The sequence below is a fragment of the Schistocerca americana genome, chromosome 1, assembly GCF_021461395.2.
Source record: "Schistocerca americana isolate TAMUIC-IGC-003095 chromosome 1, iqSchAmer2.1, whole genome shotgun sequence".
In the NCBI taxonomy this organism is placed as follows: domain Eukaryota; kingdom Metazoa; phylum Arthropoda; class Insecta; order Orthoptera; family Acrididae; genus Schistocerca; species Schistocerca americana.
In genome coordinates, this window is record NC_060119.1 from 377,347,695 (window position 1) to 377,371,967 (window position 24,273).

General features: G+C 41.3%; 1 protein-coding gene across 3 annotated transcripts in view; it reads left to right on the forward strand.

Annotated features, from left to right (window-relative positions):
• LOC124600577 (dipeptidyl peptidase 3) overlaps positions 1-24,273 on the forward strand; it is a 143,186-nt gene that overhangs the window by 53,513 nt on the left and 65,400 nt on the right. For all 3 annotated transcript variants that reach the window (XM_047136175.1, XM_047136174.1, XM_047136173.1), the window contains exon 7: positions 4,942-5,072. In XM_047136175.1, coding sequence (XP_046992131.1) covers positions 4,942-5,072 — 131 coding nt within the window. The remainder of the gene's footprint in view (positions 1-4,941; positions 5,073-24,273) is intronic.

Sequence of the window (24,273 nt, forward strand, 5' to 3'; positions counted from 1 at the left end):
GCGCGCGCGACCGGGTTTCAGAGCGGGAACGTGGCCCTTGCTACCCGCTCAAAGTCAGGCCGTCATTGGCTGCCTGCCTGCGGTCGCTAGGCAACGGAAAGACTCTACCGAGCTGTCAATACCAAAGACTCGTCTCCCAGACTATAAATACTGCCAAATGTGTGTTTGTGACATCATCTGTCCCACTCAGCTGAGTGGCAAGAACCACTGACTGCAACACTTTTTGGACCTAAGACTGAGGGAAATTCACTGATCCAATGGACAGATGCAATGAGCTCTGCTTTTGAGGCAGCAAATCTAATGCTACACACCTGGCACACTACATGTGGTTGATGCTAGCCAGACTGCTATTGGTGCAGCATTGCAACAGCAAGTTGATAGTACTTGAAAACCTCTCGCCTTCTTCTCACAAAAGCTGTCCTCTACACAACAAAAATGGAATGCTTAGTTGTGAGTTCTTGTTGTCTATGAATCAATCAAGTACTTTTGCCCTCTGTTGGACGCTATAGTGTTTACGATATTTACAGATCACAAGCTGCTTGTCTACACCTTCAGACAGATTAACCAACTGTTGATTATGACAGTATAACTGTCTGGAGTTCACCAATATCCATCATATTTCAGGTATTGACAATGTGGTCATTGACTATCTCGAGTTAGTAGTGTAAGAAATGTTCCTAATTTTGCCAAACTTGCACACAAGTGTCTGATGAGAAACTCCACAAACTGTTGAAACATCTATTGTCCATCCTTATTACAGCTGGTAGACATTCCTGGTTAAGATGTGAAGTTATCTTGTGACATTTCTAGTGGAAGGTCTCATCCTAGTGGAAGGTCTCATCCTTTCCTGCCACCTGCATTCCATAGATGTGCTTTTGGCAGCATACACAGCCTATGCCACCCTGATGTCAAATCATTGACTCGCCTGGTTTCTAAACGTTTTATCTTGCCTGGTATGCAGGAGGATTATATGAAAGAGCTTGTGTATGCCTTCAGTGTCAGAACAGTAAGATGTCATGCAATGTGCATGCGCCTTCTTCTCACAAAAGCTGTCCTCTACACAACAAAAACGGAATGCTTAGTTGTGAGTTCTTGTTGTCTACGAATCAATCAAGTACTTACAATGACACACTACGTGCATGTGCACCATAATGTAGTAGATCCACTTCCTCTGTGAAATGATCAGTGTATTTATTACTGCAAGTGACTGTTTCACTTGTTGGCCAGAAACTAAGCCAGTTGAGAAGATATCAGAAGCCTTTGCCTTTTTGTCAAATTAAGTTTTGTGCTGAAGTTGTCAGCTGCGCATCACCACAGACCATGACTGGCAATTCAAGTCTGAGTTACTTACTCACCTTAGTAAATTTTGTGACACACTCTGTCATAGGACAATCAGCTATTACCCAGTGAGCAGTGGCGCGATCGAATGTTGACACTGTTCTTTAAAGGTTGCACTGATGTCGTGACTCTTTGTGGATAGCTGCTTTATTCATGGTCTTGCTTGGTCCTTACACCACGTAAAAACTGGACTTGGATTAACTTCAGTGGAGCTTGTGTACGGAGAAGCACTTTAACTTCCTGGCGAGTTCGTAGACTCAAATTCCATACAACCGTCTGACCATGAAAAATCAGATTCCATTTGTCACCTGAGGGGAAAATATTGCATGCATTCAGCATCATCAAGCATTGGAATGACACCTACTTACATGCCCTGTGACTTGCAAATTCGCACGTGTGTCATGTTACAAACGGCGACAGTGTCAAACCATTGGTACAAATGCGCCCCCCCCCCCCCCTCAACTCTCCCCCCCCCCCCCTCCCCCAATGGCCCATATCAAGTTATCAAAACAGGAGCACGAACTCTGGATATACTATTCAATGGTAAGACTAGTACAGTCTTAATTGAAAGGGTGAAAGCTGCTTATGTGTTCCCAGAAGTGCTGACACGTGCCGCAAAACAAGCCTCCGCCTCATGCACGAGTGCAGCCATCTGAAGCAGACCCACTACCCGAATGAACAACACTCTGGACATAGAGTGCACTTTCCTGCTATATTTTTGAACACCCTTCTGCTTTCACTGAGGGGCTGATGTAGCAGTCAAAATCGTCGACCACTGTTTTCGTCACAGCCGTCGGAGAGTTTACCTTCCAGTTGCCAAATGCAGTGCTGCTCAGCATTGGCAGTTGATTTGTTCTTCAGTGTTCCTTAATGATATGCCATAAAAGTGACAGTGTGTGAGAATTTCCTTGTAAATCGAGACTGATTTCAGCTAACTCTAATCTAAAGCTGAAAACTAGTCTGAAGTTCTTACAGAATTTCTTTTGGAACATGAAAACCGAATTGGTTTGTATGCTTAAAACTTAGGCACTCCAACAGAGGTACCTTGAAGGAAATGACTTTCTTCATGCCAACTTGCATGGATTCCAAAAACGTTGGTGGTGCTAACCCCAAATCATGATTTTCTCTCGTGACATTCTGAAAACCATGGATCAATGCACACAGGATAGAAGCAGTATTGTTTTACTTTCTGATAGCATTTGAGTCACTACCACAACAAAGTTTCTTAACAAAAATATATTTAAATGGAGTATGAAATAAAATTTTGTGACTGGCTTGAGGATTTTTGATATGGAGATTGAAGAATATTATTTTAGATTAAGAGTCTTTGACACAAGTAGAAGTAGCTAAGGCATGCTCCAGTGAAATGTGTGGGGATGCTTTCTATTCATGTCAATGATCTGGTGAACTGTAGTGTAACCTCAGACTGTGCAGATGATACTGTTATCTCCAATGAAGTACTATCTGAAAAAAGCTGTGCAAATACCTGGTCAGAGCTTGATAAGGTTTCAGAGTGGTGCAAAACTTGGCAGCTTGTTTTAACTTTTCGGAAATGCAAATTTTTGCGTTCACGAACACAAAAATGTATTAACCCATGACCGCAATATCAATGAGTCACATTTGGAACCAGTCAACTCATACAAATACGTGGGTGTAAAAATTACTGGGGATATGAAATGGAATCATAAAATTATGAGCAGATGACAAATGTCAGGTTATTGGTAGCATATTGGGAAAACGGAGTCAGTCCACAAATGAGATTGATTACAAAATACTTGTAAGTTCCGTCTTAGAATATTGCTCAGGCGAGTAGAGCACATATCAAACACGACTAACAAGGAATGTTGAATGTATACAACTAATGGCGAATGTAGGGTCACAGAAATGGTGAAACACTTGTACTGGCAGAAAAATGAAAGCAGACGTCAGTTGTCTTACAAAAGCCCATTTGCAGAGTTTTGAGAACCAGTTTTAACTGACAAGGGAACTCCACATCACATCTGCCTCCTTGTCCGATTTAGGTGTTCGTATGAATATGAATGTGAATGTGATCACTACGAAGGAAATGATAAGAACATAATAGTTTGTCACATAAGCTGCAACAAATGAATGGAACAGTTTCACAAACACACAGTTTCTTTGTACTCTGTTTTAACATCTGTTTTAATGTTTTTAAAGTTGCATTCAGTTTTGGAAGTTTTGACTCTTGAATTTCTTTGTTGTAACATAGTTCACAGCTGTTTATTTGTTGTTTTCATTTCTGTGAGACATCTATGTGGTATCTCGCCTGCTCTCATTAATCATCACTTACTCTTATCACATGAACATGGTTTGTTTGCTTTGCAGGCCAAGGCTTCAACCACGACACCGTTGGTCTTCCACTTCACTCAGTGTTGCACTCATTATTTTTTGGCTGTTCACTGTCTCAGTTTAGCTCATTTTTCACAGTTCAGTACACCTTCTTCCTGTTTTCATGCTTGATCTGTGTTCAGTTTTTGACAGGCTATCCACTGGGCCATATTCACTAAATCTGAGGAGGGTGAGATAGAGTGTTTCCCTTTGGGTGAGATAGAGTGTTTCCCTTTGAGAAAGCTACAAATTTGCTGCAGCTCAACTATGTATCACTTCCGTACAGGCTGTAGAAGAGATAAAGCTTAAGTTTGACACAGAGGCATTTAAGCAGTCAATTTTCCTGTGATCAGTACATGAAGGGAATGAGGAAGAAACTCTTATGTTTAGTACAACACACACACACACACACACACACACACACACACACACTTACCACTTACTCTTGACTGCCATACATCCAGGCAAACAGAGTAAGATGGCATCTGCAGTGTACAAATCCAGTCTCAGGATTAACATTAATTGCTACATATTGGAATCACAACCACACTTTTCTGACATCCTCATTTCCTTAAAAAGACAAGCCCATACCCAGGCACTTTACTGGGTGCAGACCTTTCATGCTTTAACTACAGTTACATAATCGGTAAATGCTGTAAAAATATATTTATTTCCAGGCTATAATTTCATTTTAGTATGTAGCAAGTATTTATAAATCCAAGAAAAATAAATGATTAAGAATGAAGAAGTGTTAAAGATCAGGCTGCCAAAAGTCAAATGTATGTATTTTTGTTTTGTCAGTATCATGAAAGGGATAGATTGTTACTAACCGTAAAAATGACACATCCGGTTGAGAGGGGCATAACGAAAAACTGTTACACATTGAGCTTTCAGTCAAAGCCTTATTCAGAAATGAAACAAACACACACACACACACACACACACACACACACACACACACACAAATGACTGCTATCTCCAGTCAGATTCTGGCCACAGGAGCCAGAGGTAGCAGTTTCTTTTCGTTGTGCCTGTCTGCAGCTCAATGTGTCCATCTTTACAGTGAATAGCAATCTGTCCTTTCCATAATATTGTTGATATGCCAACCTTGACTTCCCATTGTTTTATTGTGTTGTCAGAGTTTCTACACAATGCAGGCAGCACACCTGTCTGACAGACAACTTTAGAAGCTGTAAAGTAATCATTCTTTAATTTTCCTTAAATCTGGATTACTTCTTTTTCAATGTGTCATAGAAATATGCTGCAAATGAAAATGAGGAAAAGATGCTGAGCCATTACATAAAGAGCTTCACTAGTGGTTCATTGAAGGATCACAAAGATGGTTCCCGCTACTGGATTAAAGACGTTGGACCTGTCATTGAAACGTAAGTATTTTGTATAATATAAAATTTTGTCCATGATAAGCTTGACCAGTCCAGCAACAATAATGGCAGCTCCTTATTCTGATAATTTTATATGAATATCTGGTTTCCATTTCAGTAAGACCTCGTATATGGCACCTTATGAATCATACCACCTCACATTATATCTAAAAACACAGATGATGTGACTTACCGATCGAAAGTGCTGGCAGGTCGATAGACACACAAACACAAACATACACACGAAATTCAAGCTTTCGCAACAAACTGTTGCCTCATCAGGAAAGAGGGAAGGAGAGGGAAAGACGAAAGGATGTGGGTTTTAAGGGAGAGGGTAAGGAGTCGTTCCAATCCCGGGAGCGGAAAGACTTACCTTAGGGGGAAAAAAGGACAGGTATATACTCGCGCGCGCGCACACACACACACACACACACACACACACACACACACACACACATCCATCCGCACATACAAAGATATGCCTCTGTACTTCCGCCTCGACTGACATCTCTACCCAAACTCTTTGCCTTTACAAATGTCTGCTTGTGTTTGTGTATGTGCGAATGGATATGTGTGTGTGTGTGTGTGTGTGCGAGTGTATACCTGTCCTTTTTTCCCCCTAAGGTAAGTCTTTCCGCTCCCGGGATTGGAACGACTGCTTACCCTCTCCCTTAAAACCCACATCCTTTCGTCTTTCTCTCTCCTTCCCTCTTTCCTGATGAGGCAACAGTTTGTTGCGAAAGCTTGAATTTCGTGTGTATGTTTGTGTTTGTTTGTGTGTCTATCGACCTGCCAGCACTTTCGTTCGGTAAGTGACATCATCTGTGTTTTTAGATATATTTTTCCCACGTGGAATGTTTCCCTCTATTATATTCATACCACCTCACATTGTTATATTTACATATATGCTTAGTTAACTGGTAACAGAGAGGTTAATAATGCATTCTGTGTTTGATACACGCTCACATGTGCACATACAAGTTCATGCAGAGTTCATTTTCTAGTAGGGGGGGGGAAAGCCTAGCTACAGCTCTTTCAGCAGATTGTACTTAATGCAGCAGATTTTTGACATCAACAGCTAGGTAAAGGCCATCTAGACTACTTTGTGCATTACTGTGTAATGGGTAGATCACATAACGAGTGAGATGGGTAGATCACATAATGAGTGAGTTGGTACTGAATAGAATTGGGGAGAAAAGAAATTTGTGGCACAACGTGCCTAAAAGAAGGGATCAGTTGATAGGACACATTCTGAGATGTCAAGGGATCACCAATTTAGTACAGGAGAAAAGTGTGGGCTAAAAATCATAGAGGGAGAGACCAAGAGATGAGTACAGTCAGCAGATTCAGAAGGATCTAGCGTGCAGTAGATATTTAGAGATGAAGAGGCTTGTGAGTGTAGAGTAGCATGGAGAGCTGCATCAAACCAGTCTTCGGACTGAAGACAGCAACAATTACTACTACTACTACTACTACTACTATGTTTCTACAAACAACTGTAAAATTATGATATTATTGTTGTTATAATTGCAGTATGTGATTCTACAACAGTGATTTTGTTACATTTTTGGTCTCTTGATTTCTGCACCTGTTCTTTATGCTACTTTAAGTAATTTATTGGTGAACCATGGACCGTACTGTTGGTGAGGAGGCTGGCATGCCTCAGCGATACAGTTCATCGTACCGTAAGTGCAACCACAACAGAGGGGTATCTGTTGAGATGCCAGACAAACGTGTGGTACCTGAAGAGAGGGCAGCAGCCTTTTCTGTAGTTTCAGGGGCAACAGTCTGGGTGACTGACTGATCCAGCCTTGTAACATCAACCAAAATGGCCTTGCTGTGCTGTTACTGCGAATGGCTGAAAACAAGGAGAAATCACAGCCGTGATTTTTCCCAAGGGCATGCAGCTTTACTGTATAGTTAAATGATGATGGCGTCCTCTTGGGTAAAATATCCCGGAGATGAAATAGTCCCCCATTCAGATCTCCGAGCAGGGACTATTCAGGAGGATAACTTCATCAGGAGAAACAAAACTGGCATTCTACGGATCGGAGTGTGGAATGTCAGATCTGTTAATCGGCTAGGTAGGTTAGAAAATTTAATAAGGGAAATGGATAGGTTGAAGTTGGGTATAGTGGGAATTAGTGAAGTTCGCTGGCAGGAGGTACAAGACTTCTGGTCATGTGAATACAGGGTTATAAGTACAAAATCAAATAGTGGTAATGCAGGAGTAGATATAATAATGAACAAAAAAATAGGAAAGTGGATAAACTACTGTGAACAGCATAGTGGCATAGTGAATGCATTATTGTAGCCAAGATAGACATGAAGCCCACACCTACCACATTAGTACAAGTTTATATGCCAGCTAGCTCCACAGCTGATGAAGAGATTGAAGAAATGTATGATGAGATAAAAGAAATCATTGAGATAGTGAGGGGAGACAAAAATTTAATAGTCACGGGGGACTGGAATTCGATTGTAGGAAAAGGAAGAGAAGAATAGTAGTAGATTAATATGGACTGGGGGTAAGGCATGAAGAGGAAGCCGCCTGGTAGAATTTTGCACAAAGCATAACTTAATCATAGTTGGCACTTGGTTTAAGAATCGTGAAAGAATAATAATCTGGGAATTCCAAACACAGAATAGCGGAGCACTGCTGTATGTGGGTCAGACAGGTGAGGACGCAATGCATAGGAATCGTGTAGGGCTCTTACTACCTAAAAGCAGCCAGAAGAACTTACTGGAGCGGAAACCAGTCTCAGAACGCGTAATAACCGCGCGCTTTAAAACAAATGTGCGATGTATCACTGTAATTCAATACTATGCACCTACTGAAATAGCCAAAGAAAAATTCAAAGATGCATTTTACACAGAGCTTAACAGAGTCCTTAGACAAACAGTCTAGGGACATAAAAATTGTAATGGGTGACTTGAACGCAAAGGTTGATTCAGAAAATGAAGGGCTTGAACGTATAATGGGTGTGTATGGCATGGGGATCAGAAATGTAAATGGTGAACTGTTGATAGATACATGTGCTGGACATGACCTAGTCATTGGAGGCACATTGTTTCCACATCATAAATACTGCCATAAGATAATGTGGGTTTCTCCAGACCTCATTACTGAAAATCAAATAGACCACATAGCCATTATCCCCAAGTTTCAACACATCTCTGTAAGATGTCAGAAATAGAAGAGGAGCAGACATCGGAAGTGACCACCACCTTGTTTCGGCAGAATTCAGATTTAAGATAGTGGCAAATAGAACCAAGCTAAATCACAGGAGCAAGAAAATAGATGTGCCAAGGTTAAAAGACCGCAGATCAAAGAAACATTTGCTCTTGAACTACAAAACAGATTCCAGGTCTCCTCTGAAGAAAACTTTATGGAAGAGGGAATTGAAACAGGTTGGCAAAAAATAAGACAGTTATTTAGATGTGGGAGGAAAAAATCTTAGGATTTAAGGCACATCAAAGGAAGGATTGGATCTCCGATGCCACATCAGGATGTATACCACCCAGGAGAACCGGGAGATCTGGGAAAAACCGGGGAATTTTTTCATCTGGGTGAAAACTGGGAAAAACCCAAGAATTTTTTAGAATTCTGGGAATTTTTCATTGTTTTAGTTTTCAGTTAAAATTTTTGTAATTTTGACTGGTAAGAACCGATACTCCAACAAAGGATATTACTGTACTGCAGAATAATGCTGCAGCAATAAAACATGAACAAGAGGAAAAAATGTAAATGAAACTTAAACTGCAGAGTAAATGTGCCATATACAACAGCAATAACGACAACACACAATCCTCATACAAGCCCCTGCCAACAGCAGAATGTGTCAAAGGCTTTAGGAAGAGTATGCAATGCTTCATAACATCAAATTGCCTTCAATAACCAGGACGTCACAACTGTTTCATTAGATTCATTTTAGCAGTTATGAGCGAGCCCATGCGCATGCGCAGTTGAGTGGGGGGGGGGGGGGGGGGACCAAATTCATATTCTTGAGGGGGGGGAAAAAAACCTTATTTCACAAAGCGCCTAGTATCCAGCGCACCTTGGTCTAATGATTATTCATATGACTTTGAAATGCATCCCAGTTTGTTTTATAATATTTTTGAACACATTCTAAGTTGATTTTTGCATGAATCATAACTTGATTTTTGAATGCGTGCATAGTGTACATGTTATCTCTGTCAGGGGAATCCTCATCGCATCTAGAAATAAACTTTCCTGCAGACAAAAGGGGACGGGGCTATACAAGCTGAGCGGAATAAAGCTGAAAGGGTGAATGCCAATTGCTGTTTATATGGTTGACTGGGTTTGCGAATGATCAGCTTTGTTATAATTACTAGCAAAATCCATAGATTCAGACTACCAAAATAGAAATAAATGAATAACAGGTAAGAAAGATAATCTATTATCTTCTTGCCAAAGAAAATTTTTGGCCAGACCACTGCACTAGTGAGGGCCAGTTGTACAGTCCTCGGCTAGCAGCCGCTTAAGTTCTGTACTAGAAGTAGTGCAGAAAATGCGTTGTGCGAACGTGTAATAATGTCTACCCAGAGAATAATCAAGGGATAGTTAAAACAGTGATTCTGGGAGGGTTATTGAAGTTAACTGCCAAATAAGTTTTGACAACGGCAGGAATAGTTACAGAATTGGTGATGACAAGATTGTTTGTTAGAACGAGGAAGGAGAAAAACGGGGACATCTCACAAATTATAGAAGAATGACGCTTCCAAATGTATATAAAAATTTCATACTACTACATTTTGATTTCGTGCTTGAGAAACTGTAGTATATGAATGAAATGTGGAACATTTCCTAACATAAAGCCTTTTGCTTGTTGTGGTAGGCCTAATAGGCATTTGATATTGGTACTACATGAATTATATTCTGCCGTGTTATAAAAATGACCATTTGTGCCAAAACAATCTCGTTTATTTGGTGTGTGTTAAAATTGCTGAAATATTAGACAAGCCTATTTCATTCTATGTAGCAGTCAGTGACAAAATAGACGTAATCAGATCGAGAAACCGCTGTCTACTGTTGCCCCGGTTCGGAAATATTGTAGATCCAGGGCTGATGCGCAGAGCAGTCAGAGTTATAATGGGGAAGTGGGTAGTCTCCACGTGACCCATGTTTATATTTAGTGATTTTGCTGTTTCCTCTTTGTTTACTGCTCTCACATCAAATGAAAACAAAACGGATTTCTGTGGTCGGGAGCTATCAAGTAAATTAAGACATTCACATAACTACAGAAGGCTAAAATATGTTAATTAGTTTCAGGTTTAATTTTATTTCCACCTTTCTCACAGTCAAGTATTAATCACCTTGCAGAACAATGAAGTTGTTTTTGTCAGTTTGCTAAAGAAATTTGGCTTCTATTAATCCTTTCCACTGAGGCAGTCAATGTATTCAAAACGAAGTGTTTAATTCCACACTATTGACTAGTTTCAACTATTTGCTGCATTTCAAGTGCACGTTTTCATCTTCGAGCATGAGTGGCATTGTGCCATAATAAAGAACCAAACATGAGATAATACAGTCCTGACGCTCCAAGAAAACTTGCATCCCGAAAACCACACTGAAAAGCTTAATATCAGGCCGAGGCATGCTTCATTGGGAATCTGAACATACGAATGTGCACTTTAAATGTGCACATTTTAGTATGGTTCATGAAATTCTGATGCTCTTGGAGTGAGTATCCTCTGATGTCTTGATTCTTTTATGACATAATGTAAGATCTTCTAATGTTTTACGCGTACAAAGATATGGGCTTCCTATGTCATCGTAGCTGTGCAAATGTGGTGGTGCCTTTTATATGCCACTCTCTGGCAACTGCTGAAACATACTTATTTCTAAGAGGTTGCGGGGAAATATTGCGAATGGTGGTTTGAAAAGCATTGCTTTTAAAGTAAATCTCCTTTTACATGAGTGAAGGATGTATGATGAATTTATTAAATCACAGAACGTTCGACTTTCATTTAAAAATCAACTCTTTGATGACGAGCCATTTAGAAGAATTTTGAGCCCAGAGCAGACATTTAAGTCGTCGTTAAAAATTTTACTGGCACATTTGTGTGATACATCTTAAAGTGCAACACACTCAAAAAAGACCGATATTATATGTGAAAGCTTAGCTTGTCTTGCAGCTTATCAATTTAAATCATTAACTTTTCCTTTTTGTGTGTTTGTGCTACTTAACAGTGTTGTTGCTATTGGCTGATATCATGTGTCATATGCTCTGAATATCTGCTGTCATCGGCTGGGGAGACCACGTGAAATGAGCTTTGACTGCCTTACAATAGCGCATCGCAATCTCGATTTCAATGCTTTGGAAAGTAACATTCAGTGTTAGGTGGAATTCGAATTTATACTTTTGTAATATGAAAATACGCAGCGTGTGTGATGTTGCACATCAAAGATCTTTCCAAAACACATTTTCCCCCCGAGTTTCATTTTCTAAAGTGCCGGGAAATTCTGCGCCCATATATAAATCCATAACCATTCAAAGGATTGATAAGTTTACAATTTTGAGGAAAAATATACTGTCACTTAACACAGAAAAAGTGTATTTTCACCAGGGAGAAAGTGTGTTTGTAACCGGGGAATCTGGGAAAAATCCGGGAATTTTTTCCTTGTCCGCGTATACACCCTATACATGGAATGAAATCAGCCACAGGAAAGAACTAAAACTTAAGTTAAATCTTTGCAAGACAAGAGCGCTGAAGAGTGAAGAGCATAAAGAATACATGGAGGCGAACAAAGAAGTGAAGATATGGCTACGTCAAGATAAAGGAAATGGCTAGATGAGCAAGTAACCATCTACCTGGCATTCATTGATTTTGAAAAGCCCTTCGATTCCATGAAGCATAAAGTGCTCTGGCAGGTAAACATCATAAAAGATCTATATTTGGATTTTGCAGGCGATATAGTTTTATTAGTGCAAAGGCTGACTGATAGGCAAGCTAACTTAAATTTGCTTAAAGAAGAAGCAGAGACTGCTCATCTCAAGATAAATATAAGCAAAACAAAGGAAATGAGAGTAAATTCAGGGAACATGAGAGGTGCCACTGTTAATAGGGGAGCAGCGAGTGGAGACTGTCAACCCATTCCTGTATCTGGGTAGTATAGTGATGGAAGATGATGGAGATGGAGCTTATGTGAAAAACTGCATTAAAAAGGTAAATGCTGCCTTCATACAGTTGTATCCAACATGGAAAAATAGAAATATCAGCTACAAAACAAAAATTCGTATTTTTAATACAAATGTGAAGGCTGTCCTTCTGTACACCAGTGAAAGCTGGAAAATGGATAAAAAGATAACATCCCAGTTACAGAGCTTCATAAATAGATGTCTCCAACACATCATGAATGTCTGGTAGCCAGAAAAAACGTGTAATGAGGAGCTCAGGCAAATAACAAACCAGGTACCTATAGAAGACCAGATACGAGAGAGAAAGTGGGGGTGGTTGGGGCACAAATTGAGAAAACTAGATGGAGCCCTCAAGAAAAAAGCATTGGAATGGAATCTGCAGGGAACAAGGAAGAGAGGAAGACCTAGGGGCACGTGGAAGAGGTCAGTGGAAGGGGAAGGAAAGAGAGTTGGCAAGACCTGGACAGAATTGAGGCAAATGGCAAAAGACAGAGACAGATGGCATGTTCTCTTGGATGCCCAATGCCCCCATAGGGGTTCAAAGGAATTAAGTCAAGTAAGTGAAGCAGGTGAAAAGGTATACAAACGTCTCAAAAATGAGTTTGACAGGAAGTGCAAAATAGGTAAGCAGGGATGGCTAGAGGACAAATGTAAGGACGTAGAGACACCTTTAATTAGAGACACCATTGTAGAAAAGAGAGCTAACTGTATGAATATCAAGAGCTCAGATGGAAAATCAGTCCTAAGCAAAGAAGGGAAAGCAGAAAGATGGCGAATATAGAGGGTTTGTACAGGGCAGTGTACTTGAGGGCAATATTATGGAAAGGGAAGGGGACATAGATGATGGTGAAATGGGAGATATGATACTGCATGAAGAGTTTGACAGAGCACTGAAAGACCAAAGTCGAAACAAGGCCCCAGGAGTAAACAACGTTCCATTAGAACTACTGATAGTATTGTTAGAGCCAGCCATGACAAAACCCTTCCATCTGGTGAGCAAGATGTATGAGACAGGCGAAATACCTTCAGACTTCAAGAAGAATATAATAATTCCAATCCCAAAGAAAGCAGCTGTCGACAGGTGTGAAAATTAACTGAACTATCAGTTTAATAAGTCACGGTTGCAAAATACTAACACAAATTCTTTACAAACGAATGGAAAAACTGATAGCAGCCGACCTGGAGGAAAATCAATTTGGAATCTGCAGAAATGTTTGAACATGGCGAGGCAATACTGACTCTACGACTTACCTTAGAATGTAGGTTAAGGAAAGGCAAACATACGTTTATAGCATTTGTAGATTTAGAAAAAACTTTTGGCAATATTGACTGGAGTATTCTTTCAAATTCTGAAGGTGGAAAGTGTAAAATACAGGGAGCGAAAGGCTAATTACAATTTGTACAGAAACCAGATGGCAGTTATAAGAGTCGAGGGACATGAAAGGGAAGCAGTGGTTTAGAAGGGAGTGAGACAGGGTTGTAGACTATCCCCAATGTTATTCAATTCATATATTGAGCAGGCAGTAAAGGAAACAAAAGAAAAATTTGGAGTAGGAACAAAAGTCCATGGAGAAGAAATAAAAACCTTGAGGTTTGCCGATGACATTGTAAGTCTGTCAGAAACAGTAAAGGACCTGGAAGAGCAGTTGAACAGAATGGACAGTGTCTTGAAAGGAGGATATAAGAGGAACTTTGACGAAATCAAAATGAGGATAATGGAATGTAGTCAAACTACATCATGTGATGATGAGGGAATTAGATTAGGAAATGAGTCACTTAAAGCCGTGCAGTTTGAGGAGTCATGTCACGGAGGTTAGTCCTCCCTCGGGCATAGGTGTGTGTGTTGTTCTTAGCAGAAGTTAGTTTAAGTAGTGTGTAAGTCTAAAGACCTATGACCTAAGCAGTTTGGTCCCTTAGGAATTTACACACATTTGAACATTTGAGACACTAAGTAGTAGATGAATTTTGCTATTTGGAAGCAAAATAACTGATTATGGTCAAAGTAGAGAGGATATTAAATGTAGACTGGTAATGGCAAGGAAAGCATTTCTGAGGAAAAATTTGTTAACATCAAGTTTAGATTTAAGTTTCAGGAACTCTTTTGCTGAAAGTAATGGAATGAATTGTGGCCATGTATGGAAGTGAAACATGGATGATAAACAGTGTAGACGAGAAGAGAGTAGAAGCTTTTGAAATGTGATGCTACAGAAGAATGCTGAAGATTAGATGGTTAGATCATGTAACTGAGGAGGAGGTACTGAGGTACTGAATAGAATTGGGAGGGAGGGGAGGGGGGGGGGGGGGAGAAGAGGAATTTGTAGCAAAACTTGACTAGGAGGGACTGGTTGGTAGGATACCTTCTAAGGCATCAAGGGATCACCCAGGGCTGCCACAAGTTGTGGTAATCAGGAAATTTCAAATGTATCAGGGAAAATAAAAAAACTGGGAAAAATCTCATTTTTTGTCGCAGTGGATGAAATGGTTTGTTTACTGAGATGTCATGCATCGTTACTGGCTCGGCTTAACTGAGTATGTGTGCCCCGTTCTTACTCCCTCATTCTTACCGCTTCTCCCTGTCCTACCACTCATCTTAGCTTGCAGTTAGTGCTGCCACCACTTCTTGCCGACGAGAGGCAGGGAGGCGTTAGGAGTGGTTTGTTTTGGTCTGATTCTCAGAGATTATTGATGCAACGGCCAGAAATGACAGTCATGTATGCATTGGTTGTGTCTGAGTGTATGTGTGTATGCTCTTGTGTTCTCATAAAGGCTATGGCCGAAAATTTAGTTGTGAGAGTATGATCGTCTTTTCTACGTGCCCGTCTCCAACTCAGCATCATCTTTACGGTAAGTTGCTACCTATACTCATTATACTGATTCTCAGAGTATTTGCGCAAGTTATCTGTTGCATGGATTTATCAATGCAGTGTCGTTTCATCGACATGGTGTCTGTGACATTGAAAAGCTCGCCACATTAGTGGATTTCCATGACTGGCCAAAACTGCAGTCCATTTCTGTGGGTATCTGTAATGGATTGGGCCTGCAGATCTGAAGCCCATCATTTCACACTAACGCGCAAGCCCTGCCCATCGGATATAGTCTCACTGATTTGCCTGCAGTTCGGGTCCATTTGTGTGTTGCATAATCTGTCAGATTTTCATGGTTTATCCAAGGACCCAAGACTGCAGTGCTCGTTAGCAGGCCAGAGGCTGTGGGCGATGGATTTCAGGTACTGCGACTGTCTCACTGCAAGTACATTGTACAGTGTGGTGTTTAATAGACATTTTATTTATTCTAGTACATTTTAGTACTTCAAAGATAGTCTATCTCTTAGAAAGTATGGACGATAAGAAGAAGAAAGTTGTGGCAGTCGCTGGCAGTTTGTATGATGCGTACTCATTTATTTCTCAAAAGAAAAAAATCACACAATACCTGTAAAATAATAGACATAACACATTGACTAATAACCAACTGTAACAAACGTAGGAGAACCAACATTTTATTACTGTTTACCTGTAATGTTGGTTGTATTTTAAATTTGTCTTGTGACTCCACGGAAATGCATATTTTTATCACAAATGTGTTTTGTTTTATTGAAATAAAATAACAGTGGTCTTAATGAAACACACACTCACCATTTACCTTGATTTCTCCATCAAGCTTTGCTCCCCTCAATACCTTGGCATTTTGTATTTCTTGTGGCATTTCCTGTCAATAGCCACGTGGTCTATCTGAAACTCACCCAGCATGTGATTTGGATTCCTCCAGGTCATAGCCTTCCTTAGTAGTTGCTTGAATGCAGTTGATTTTATGGCCAGGTTGTAGTTGTCACAAAGGTCTGAGGCACTCATTTCTGTTGGTCCTCTTGTATGCTGGGTAACCGCCTACTATCCTGCAGTACTTCTTTTCCTTGCCAACTTGTGCGTTGAAGTAACCCATGAGTATAATGGTGTGGTGGTTAGGGATCTTGTGTAGGGTCTCTTCAAGTGTGTTCCAGTAGTATTCTGTTGCTTCCACGTTTCCTATTGATTTCATTTGTAGGCGCATGGAAGTTAGCTATTGTGTATGCTGTATTGCGGGACCTCAAGGATAATGAGGAGGTTCTGCCATTGGAAGATACATATTCTAAAACATGGTCAACCATTCTATGATGTACAACAAAGTCAGTACCCAGGTGTGGAACTTTCATCATCACTCTTTCACCTGGTTTTCCTGTATAGATCTGGTATCATTGGGGTTCCATTGCATCCTCATCTGGGAACTGAGTCTCTTGTAATGCCACTGTCATGATGTTATTCTTCTCCAACACATCAAGGGTGCGTTTGAGTTTACCAACCTTTAACAGGGAGTTCATGTTCACTGTAGCTAGGTAAGTGATGTTTCTTTTCTTTTTCTGTTCTTGTTTATGTGAGGTAAGTAGTAGCGAAGTACATAAAGGTGGGGTTCCCAGAATCCAATGACCTGCTTGCCCCATCATGACTGGGGGTGGTTTGGTTTCCACCTGGGGTGTTATTTCTGTTGATATTTCTCTTCATGTTGAGTCCAACAAGTGTGCGTATGGGATTACCCTAGTGGACGACGAAGTTAACTCTCAAGTTTGTTAGCTCTGAGGTATATTCTGTCAGCCACCACTAGTGGAACAAACACTTTTGGGGTACCGCCACACATGTGGAACCACCAGGCCCTTGGTATTTTATTTTCCCGGTACCCACCATATATGGTGAGCATCCCCCTATCCGCCGCCTGGGGAGCCGCTCGATAGGAGACTAGCAACTCCCGTTCAGTACACTGTATTTATTAATATTTTCATAAAAGGTATGTAAAGGAATAGCAAAGGAGAATTTGGGTTTGCAAATAAATTTTGAGGAAGGAATTCTAAGGCATACATGAAAACTTCATATTAAAATTAGATACTTTTATTATTTTACAGTTAATGATTTACACATTTCGGGCTGATATTCACTGTAAAAGCAGAGGTAGCAATAATTTTCTTGACATTATAAATGCCACATTTTTACAATTTTGTGGTTGTTTTAAAGTTTCTATAGAAAACAAATTTTGTTAACATCGACAAAGGTTCTCTTTCGTTTAACAGTTTGGCAGCAAACAACGCATAACACACAAATTGGCCAAGTATTTACGAGGATTGGTGGTAACGTACAGTGGAATGTATTTCAATGCAATCTTCTTGGAATGCTTTTTTTTTTCTCTCCCAGTGAGATAAGAGCAGGCTTTAGGAAGACTATGCAATGCTTCATAACAACAAATTGCCCTTGACGAGCGTGAAGTCACAACTGTTTACATTAGATTCGTTTTAGCAGTTACGAGCGGGCGCATGTGCGGTCGAGTCACGTTTGAGCAGTAGATTCTCCTTCTTCTGGCTACAGGAATGTGGCTATTGCCTGTGCAAGCAGTCGCAGCAAGCGGCTAGTTGCTACCGGGAAAAGGGGGCGCCAAAGTCATATTCTGGAGGGAAAAAAAACTTGTTTCACAAAGCGCCTAGCATCCAGCCCACGTTTGTCTATCGATTATTTTGAAACGCTTCCCTGTTGGTTTTTGAACACATTTTACGTTGATTTCTGAATGAATCATAAGTTGATTTTTGAAAGCATGCATAGTGTACGTGATGTATCTGTCAGGAGAATCCTTGTCACATCTAGAAATAAACTTTCTGCAGACTAAAGGGGTTGGGGGTATACGAGCTGAGCGGAGTAAAGCTGAACGGATGAATGCCAATCGCTGTCTGATTATGTAGTTGATTGGGTTTGCAAATGATCAGCTCTGTTATAATTATTAGCGAAAACCGTAGATTCAGACAACCAGAATGGAAATAAATGGCTGACAGGAATAACAGGTGAGCAAGATTACGTACTATCTTCTCGGTGTACCCAAGAAAATAAAATTTTGACAGAAAAGTTTTGCCCAGGTCGCTACACTACTAAGGACCAGTTGTACAGTTCCCAGCTAGCAGCCGCAACTTCTGTTTTGGAAGTAACCCGGAAAACGTGTTGTACGAACACGTAATAATGCCTAACCGGAAAACAATCGCGAGGTAACTAAACCTGGGCTTCTGGCAGGGTGTGAAATTAATCGGCGAACAAATTTTGACAATGGTAGGAATAGCTGCAGAATTGGTGATTACAAGATTGTTAGAACGAGGAAGGAGAAGAAACAGGGGCATCACACAAATTAGGGAAGAGTAAGACGATTCCAAATTTATATAAACATTTCATAATACTACTATTCAATCTTGTGCTTGAGAAGCTGGTGTGTATGAATGAAATGTGAAACTATTTCCTAACATAAAGCTTTTTGCTTTTGGTAGGCCTAAGAGGCATTTTATATTGGCATTTTGTGAATTATATTCTGTCGTGTTATAAAAATGGACATTTTCGTCATGACCTGGTGGCTATCCAATCTGCCTGCCTTCAGACAGGAGAGTTCCTGACATATTTTGTCAATTGTGGGATTCCACACTGCACTGAGTTGAAAACTGCTATCCCTGTTTACTAAATTGCTGTGCAGACAAATCTCCACTGCTTCTTTGAAGGTCAAGTCCCAGAAACCATTGGTGCTGCACAGCGTCTTTGTTTTTTCGACTCCAGGAACGTTACCAAAATGTGACATCAGCAATGTCGAGCAAGCCATATGTGGACTCCCGCCGAGAGCAGCCGAGGAAGTGAGGAGGGAGACCAGCAGGGTACTCGAGAAAGCAAGAATGCCAAAGAACAACATTACGGCAGAAGAATGCAAGGCACTGTTGAACCTTCGTGATGACAAGGGTATAGTGGTCTTAGCAGCAGGCAAAGGGAATGCGACAGTCCTACTGAAGCCAGAAGATTACTGGCAGAAGATCGACAACCGTCGGGCACCGGCTGCACCACGACTGTATGGCCTCCCGACGATCCATAAGGAGAATGTCCCACGACGTCCTATATTGAACACCATAAATTCTCCGACGTATGGTGTAGCCAAGCACCTAGCGCAGCCGTTAAAACCACTCACCATGTCAAGAACTCAACCGAATTTAAGGTACTCGAAGGGTTACGCCTGGACGAGAAGGATCTACTAGTCAGCTTTGATGTCACTTCTCTTTTCATCCGGGTGCTGCTGGATGATTCCTTAGCTATACTCGAAGATCACTTCGATGAAGACACTCTGACTCTTTAGTCTTGTGTTAACCAAAACATACTTCAAATGTGGTGGGAAATTCTATGAACAAACAGATGGTGTTGCGATGGGTTCCCCTTGGCCCCAGGTATTGCCAACTTGTACATGGAGCACTTTGAAGATATGGCACTGAACACTGCCCGCCATAAACCAAAGGTATTCACAGATATGTAGACGAGTCTTCTGTAGTGTGGCCCCATGGCAAGGAAAAACTACATGAGTTCCTACACAATCAGTGGCATACATGACAGCATGAGATTCACCATGGAGGTAGAAGAGAATGGCTGCCTTCCTTTCTTGGATATTTTGATTAAGAAAAATCTGTATGGTACGTTGGGACACTCAGTCTACAGGAAGAAGACACATGCGGACTTATATCTCAATGCTCGGAGTTGCCACCATCCAGCACAACGTAACTGTTCTGAACACCTTAGTACAAAGAGCCAGGTTGATCTGTGACAGTGAGAGTTTGCAGTGTGAGTTATCACATCTGCAGGAAACCTTCCGTAAGAATGGCTACACTGAGCCACAAATAAGACACATCTTGCGTGCAGACAAGAGGCGGGAGGAGAAATCAGAACAAGACGAAACAAAACATGTGGTGTTTATGCTGTTTGCTGGACCGCCAACAGCCAAGATCGCTAGACTATTAAAGAAGCATGAAAAACTACCTTGTTTTGTGCACTGAAAAAATGTCAAAGGTATACTTGACTCAACCAAATACCAGCTGGGGTTGCAGTCGCCAGGCATTTACAGTTGTTGAGTGCAATTGTGGGATGGAATATATCAGGCAGACACAACGATGTATCTCCCAGCGCTGTACTGAACACATCAGGAATGTACGACTAGGACAGACAAACAAGTCTGCAGTAGCAGAACATAGCATTATTGAGGGGGACACCTTTGAATTCGAAAAAACGAAGAAGCTGTGCAGCGCCAACGATTTCTGGAACTTGATCTTCAAAGAGGCAGTGGAGATATGTCTGCACAACAATTTAGTAAACAGGGATAGTGGTTTTCAGCTCAGTGCAGTGTGGAATCCCACAATTGACAAAATATGTCGGGAATGCTCGAATCTGAAGGCAGCAGCATCCGCAGACAGATTGGATAGCCACCAGTTCATGACGCCGCACCGCGGTCCCCCCACCACTGCCGATGCGGTACCCCCTTCCAGAGGAACGTGATTGGCCGGCCTACAGTAATGGACAACGGCCAAGCAGCTATATAGATGTGCAGAACATAGCATCCCGACACTTCACCAGAATATGATGGGTACAAAACTCATTGAAATGTTGTGACAAGACGTCACCACCACTCGGCTGATAACCCGAGAAGAATTCATCAGTGAAACCTACATTGATCAGACAGCATGCATATTCTGTGAAAGGTGTGTTGAACATTGTCGCCACACCCCCATTTCACAGCCCAGTAAGTTTGTCATAGCCGAGCATTGTGTTCCCAAAGGAGATTACATGGATATTCTGTCACAGAAACCTTGTCCTTGACAAGATCCCTCGAGGATTCAATTATTAAGGAATCGGTGGAAATATGTTTGACAGAAGATATTAATTGTGTGGTGGCTTTCAACTGGATAAGGTGTGAGACCTGGTGATTTCTCTGACATCTTCAGAATGGAAACATTTTGATTACTAATGACCAATGTGCATGTGGTATCATTATTAGATATGCACCTGTGCACCATAGATGGAGCAATATTTGAACAGGGTGTGAAGCTAGATAGAAGTCACTCGCGCAGCGGCTGCCTTTGTGCATGAGCCTTCTCACTAGTTTTTGGAATAAAGTTAACAGTGTGAACCAACAACCTCGAGTGCAGAACACTCACTTGAAGATGGCTGAACTGTTGTCAGTCGAAATATTGTATGTGTATCAACCACTTGACACCTAGTTTAGGACTTGAAAAACGTTCCCTCTGCTACAGTTTCAGATACCATAGAGAGAGAACTATGATTCAATGTTCAGCTCTTGGGAAATGAGAGAGGATAACTTATTGCAGCTTAAAGTTCCTAAAGAAAACATTCAACATAACAATGGGGTTTTCATTGAAAAGAAGCTTTGGGCACCGACAGGTGGGGTATTCCACAAGCTGATATGGTCTCACTCAGACAACCCATTTTAAAAAAGCAGTTGTCAGAGCCTGTAATGTAAATTAAGCCTTACAGCTGTTCATTTCAGTAAGCATGTAATTGCTTTGCCCACAACGCATTAATCACACAAGCATGTAGAAACTTGTTTAATGGGTTACTGTAGAAGAAATGTATCGCTGGAACTTTGTGTTGATCCTTGATGTCTAGTAACTGTAATAAAACAGACTACAAAGAAGCTAATTGTCAAAGTTTGGATACTAACTGTTAAAATTAACATCAGTAGTGTTTTCAGCCTTACCAGACTCTTGCCGGCCGGTGTGGCCGTGCGGTTCGAGGCACTTCAGTCTGGAACTGCGTGACCGCTACGGTCGCAGGTTCGAATCCTGCCTGGGGCATGGATGTGTGTGATGTCCTTAGGTTAGTTAGGTTTAAGTAGTTCTAAGTTCTAGGGAACTGAGGACCTCAGATGTTAAGTCCCATAGTGCTCAGAGCCATTTGAACCATTTTGCACCAGACTCTTACTTTTCGCAGTCAACAGTTCGTCTTCTGCATATTGTAATTTGCATGATTTTCATCTGCTTCATGTAGAACATTAACACTGGGCAGCAAGGGCGTCATTCAGCTGGCTCTCATTGAAACAAACCATCTGGCTACAAAGGAGCATTCCCCTCATGAATCAGTACCACACAGGACTGGAACAACTGAATCATGTTCTGATTCGGGGTTTCAACTTCCTCTCATCGTGCACTGAAATGTGGAATGTCCTACTCACTATCCTTCCCTCCCATAGTGGTATTCTGCCACCCACTGAAACTGCACAATATCCTCTTCCATCCCAATACAACCCTGCTCCCAACACCTTGCCTCACAGTTCATATCTCTGTAATAGACCTAGATGCAAGACCTGTCTCATACATCCTCCCACAAGCACCACCACCTACTCCTATCCATTCACAAGCATGACCTATTCCATCAAAGGCAGGGCTACCTGTGAAGCCAGTCATGTGATCTAAAAGCTAAGCTGCAACCACTGTGCTGCATTCTGCATGGCCATGGCAAACAACATGCTTTCTGTCCACATAAATAGCCTCCAACAAACTGCGGCCAAGAAACAGCTGGACCATCCCATTGCTGAGCATGCCGCCCAACAGGATGTTTTCATTTCAGTGAGTGCTTCATAGCCTGTGCCCTGTGGATCGTTCTGCCAGTATCAGCTTTTCTGAGCTGTGCAGGTGGGAACTCTCCTTGCAATACATTCTACGTTCCCGTAACCCTCCTGGCCTCAACCTTCGTTAGTCGTTGTCCTTACCCATCAGCCCCTTCTTTGTTCCCATTCCAGCACTACACAACCATCTATCCCAACAATGCACTCAGTCTTCTTACTTTCGCCGTTTCTGCCTCTCCCACCCCTCGTCCTCCATCTAATCTCCCGACTGCACCTAGCTGCTATAGCCTCTCTCCGCCTCATCCAGTACACTCCCACAAGCAGCACTTTACCATCCTCCTCCCTGTACCCTGTTATCGCTCCCCTTCCCTGCCCCAGCCTCCTCCTTGCCGCCGCCACCTGATTGCTTCTCCCATCATGCGCTGTTACTTGCAGTCTGGCCTCGGCAACCAGAGACTGTGTGTGTATAATATGGTTGAGATTAATAAAAAGTTGGAGAAAGGTGAATTTGCCATCAAGTTCTCACTTTATTCTAATGCTGGGTCAACAAGTCATAAAACTATGAAGCTTGTCAAGAACACGAATCTGCAAGTGGTTTACACCAAACAGATCACAATTAAGAATTGTTATGTAAATTATTATTAGAAAGAGGAGGAGGGTAAAGAAATTCTGTTAAGAAATCATAAAAATATTAATTTGAAACATGTGTCCTATGTGATCAGAGTAGCATGGCACATTGTAAAGAAAAAAATTTGAAAAAAGCCTGGAATAAAATTTTGGGTATGTCAGAAATTCTATATGAACAGAATGACTTGTCAGAAATGCTCAATATGTTAAAAACTCATTTCCCGTGAATGTGTTGAGGATGATGAAGGATTAGAGAATGGATGAGTGTCAACAATACAGATCCAGAGCACCAAATATTGCAGGGTAGCGAAATTATGTAAACCTCATCACTGATAAAGCTGATGCTACCAGCACCTCATAAACTAGTGGTCCAGAAAATGAAGATGAAAATATACTGGCTGCTTTTGAAGCATTTACATGTTTAGATACTGCCTTGTTTAGATACTGCCTTGTGCTGGTTTGAGAACCAAGATAAAGTGTGTGACGTAGCTGTTACGTTAGTAGGCTTTCCTAGACAGCTCAATATTAAGGATTTTTTAAGTGTTAATTATGTACATATGAACTCTACATGAGAAGTGCATAGGTATTACATATTTTTCGTTTAGACAATGGAAAATTCCCACACCTCCCATAGTGATATTCCGCTGCCTACTGAACCTATACAGTATCCTCGTCTGTTCTTACCCAACCCATGCTCCCAACCCCCTTGCCTTCCAGCATATCCATGTAATAGACCTAGACGCAATATCTGTCTCATGCATCCTCCCACCAACTACTACTCTAGACAGGTCACAAGCATCACCTATCCCACCAAAGGTAGGGCTACCTGTGAAACCAGTCATGTGATCCACAGGCTAAGCAGCAACCACTGTGCTCCATTCTACATTGTCATGACAAACAATGTACTGTCTGTCTGCATGAATAGCCACTGACAAATTGTGGCCAAGAAACAGTTGTACCACCCAGCTGCTGAGCAC